The 3,371-nt window shown below is 38.5% G+C and overlaps 1 protein-coding gene across 1 annotated transcript; it reads left to right on the forward strand.

Moving 5' to 3' along the window:
- Positions 1-917: 917 nt before the first annotated feature.
- On the forward strand, positions 918-2,198 carry LOC134856660 (alanine--glyoxylate aminotransferase 2, mitochondrial-like). The gene has a single exon (XM_063872935.1). The coding sequence runs from the start codon at positions 918-920 to the stop codon at positions 2,196-2,198; it is 1,281 nt and encodes a 426-aa protein (XP_063729005.1).
- The last annotated feature ends 1,173 nt before the right edge of the window (positions 2,199-3,371 follow it).

The following is a 3,371-nucleotide window of genomic DNA, read 5'->3' on the forward strand; positions in this document are numbered from 1 at the left end:
ATCAGAGGAAGACTTCGTGACTTATCAGCGCTGAATTTAAAAACAATTTTGTTTAAATCGATGTTCTGATAGTTTTGTAATTCAACTTTCGCAATAACTATTTTGACCAAGTTTTCTTCCAAAAAAAACGCTTTTAATTAGTACTTATGTAAGTATACGTTTGATTATCGCATGCTAATCACAAATACAAGCGAAGCAAAAAGCAGATTTTGTAGCAGATTACATGTGATACAAAAACTATCATGATGATCAAAAGAAAAAAATGATTTTTCATAACTGCTCAAAATTCCCTAGTTAAAAGTTGTAACGTGACATTAGGTTTCACGTCAATTAAGAAAGCATTTGAAGGCTCTTTCGACAGGGTTTGACGGATGTGCAAAGCGTAGGAAGAAAAACTGACATGAATAGTTGCCTAAAGTTTTTCCAGAAAAAATCACCAACTCCATATGTGAGTGAATCAACCATCAACCCGCCCAAAGAATTGGTTCAAAAACCTCGCAAAGCGTTATTGACCGCATTAAATTGCAATTAAGTTTGAGCTACATTTGTGACCAAATTTGCAATGCAAATAAACCCCTAACTTAATATACCATGAGAGCTAAGACACGCAAATTGCACATGAAGTAATGAAATCTCGTGCTTCATAAAACGACCTTCAAGCTTTACCAAACCCGAAATTCATTATGGCTGCGGTAGGCAATTTAAAGTATATCAGCAACCGAATAAAAGTATTCAAACGACCCCAATCAAATTTTTATCCGCAAATTTCTAATGAAAACTCGCCTCCAAAATTACCTCCAGGGCCATTTCCAAGAGCTACATCTTCAAAGATTTCAAAATTAAAATTTGAGGAGTTGTTAAAAACGAAACAAGATGTTCTTAATCGTTCTATAAGGCCTTACTACCGAAACCCAATTATGGTGTCGTCAGCTAGCATGCAATGGATTTTTGACCAAAACCAGAAACGATACCTAGACTTTTTTGCTGGAATTGTCACGGTTTCAGTAGGTCATTGTCATCCCCGACTCGTCAAAGTTCTTCACGACCAGGCCCAGACATTGTGGCATACAACTGCAATTTACGTTCACCCTCAAATCGTGAGTTACGCCCAAAAATTGGTGTCTAAATTTCCAGATCCACTCAAGGTTGTTTACTTTGTGAATTCGGGAGCTGAAGCAATCGACATGGCGCTACTTTTGGCTCGCCTACACACTGGAAATATTGATATTCTGGCACTTAGAAATGGTTACAGCGGACGCAGTTTTGGCGCTATGGGAACAAGCGCAGTTCCAAAATGGAATTTCAACACTCCCACTAGACACGGAATTATTCAAGTTGGAATGCAAGTCGACCCTTACAGAGGTCATTTCGGTGGGTCTAACTGTCGTGACAGCTTGTCTCAAGTGATTAATCGACCTTGCAATTGCCAATCAGGATACTGTGAAGCTTCTGACAAATATGTGCAAGAAGTTCAGGAAACTATAAATTACATGACCAGTGGCAATGTTGCTGGATTTATCAATGAGGGAATTTTAGGAGTGGGCGGCGTTGTCCAGTTTCCAAAGCATTTCGTCAGGCAAACCTATGATTTGATTCGAAATCATGGGGGTGTCTGTATTGCCGATGAAGTTCAGACTGCGTTTGGTAGACTTGGATCTCACTACTGGGCATTTGAAAGTCACACAGTCGTTCCCGATATAGTCGTCATGGCGAAAGGCATCGGCAACGGGATTCCTCTAGCTGCGCTAGTGACGACTCCGGAAATTGCAAGGAATTTGACAAAAGCACTTTATTTTAACACGTACGGTGGGAACCCAATTTCAACTGCAGTTGGAGAAGAGGTATTGAATATTATCGACGACGAAGGAATGCAAGAAAAATCGAAAACATTGGGCGAAAAACTAATCAAGGGTCTAAAAACTATACAGCATGAGTTTGAGATAATTGGTGACGTTAGAGGCAAAGGTCTAATGATCGGTGTAGAGCTAGTAGAAAATAAGCAAACTAAGCAACCCCTCAATCAAGACAAATTCCTCAAAATTTTCGAAGATCTAAAAGATATGGGATTACTGGTCGGAAAAGGCGGAGCATATGGGAATGTTTTTAGGCTAAAGCCTCCAATGTGCATTGAAGAAAACGACGTGGATTTCGCTCTGGAGGTATTCAGATTTGTGGTGAAAGAAAATTCGAAAATGTGATGTAGCGATAGAGAATAAGCTTTGCAATTGTCAAAATTGGTACCCATTTAAAGCCAAAATGCTTAAATCAGCAAATGTTCCCACTACATTACCGACTGAAGATAAGATGATGACTGCATACTAGGACCATGAAATTAGATTTAGATGTAAGATAAGACAATTTATTCAATAAATGAATCGAAAAAGGCAGTATGCTAAAAACTATTAATTTTCAAACACTCATGACTACAGTAAACAATGGTGCATTAACTATGAATTGTAACATTCGTCTACTGCAGTCACACATGAGGCTTAAGAAAAATAGGCCCTATAACTATTGGCTCAAGAGTCAGGGACACTATCTCTTGTGTTTTTCCACCTCAAATCAGTCGGAGCCAATTCGGTTCGCTTGTGACATGAGACTACGACCCGCTACTGCTTAAGGCTACTACCAAAAAATCCCCCCACTCTAGAATTAAGAACGTCCCCATACTTAGGTCTCAAAATACCCAAAATACATGAACGCCGTTAAAAACCGTTACAATCCGTTAAGTTACTTTTTTATTAGACAGTGGAACTTTGATCCATTTCAGATGGATCAACCTAAAACTCGCCTTACCTCAACATAACGATCATAAAACACACTCTAGAATTGTGCCAGTCGGTCATGTCTGGAGGTTTGACCTTGAGAAACACGTGATTTTGGAGTGAAATTTTAATTTTGGAAATTTCGAATGGAGCCTGTCATGCTCAGTTTTCTCGAACCAACTGAAAATGAAAAAGTCAAAAATCAGAACGACCGAATTAACAATTGCGGGAAACTGCTCAAGAAAAAGGCAGGAAATTGCTATTCGCAATTTCCCGATACGAAATAATAAGAGAGTAGAGCTGTCTTATCCTGAAAACAGGAAAATAGAATACAGACTTGAGAAAAGACGACTATTCGAATGGAAAGGAGTGAACATTGAATGGAAGAGTGGACAACTCGAGTGTCCCAAAGGTTCATTCAGAGACTTTGATTCTTGAGACAAAACTTACTTCTGTTGTTAAAACTAATTAGCATCAAAACTTATTCAGTTATATTATTTAATTCTCAAGCTGCTCATCTCTTACTTACTCCTCATACTCAAGTGCATCGACATGTGAGTTCTCAATTTAAATTTCTCGAGTGTATTTTAAAATAGTTATGTTGAG

The sequence above is a fragment of the Symsagittifera roscoffensis genome, unplaced genomic scaffold (genome assembly GCF_963678635.1).
Source record: "Symsagittifera roscoffensis unplaced genomic scaffold, txSymRosc1.1 SCAFFOLD_134, whole genome shotgun sequence".
NCBI classification, from domain to species: Eukaryota; Metazoa; Xenacoelomorpha; order Acoela; family Convolutidae; genus Symsagittifera; species Symsagittifera roscoffensis.

Excerpts from the sequence above, each read along its gene's own strand:
- LOC134856660 (XM_063872935.1), top strand. The coding sequence starts at position 918 with ATGGTGTCGTCAGCTAGCATGCAATGGATTTTTGACCAAAACCAGAAA.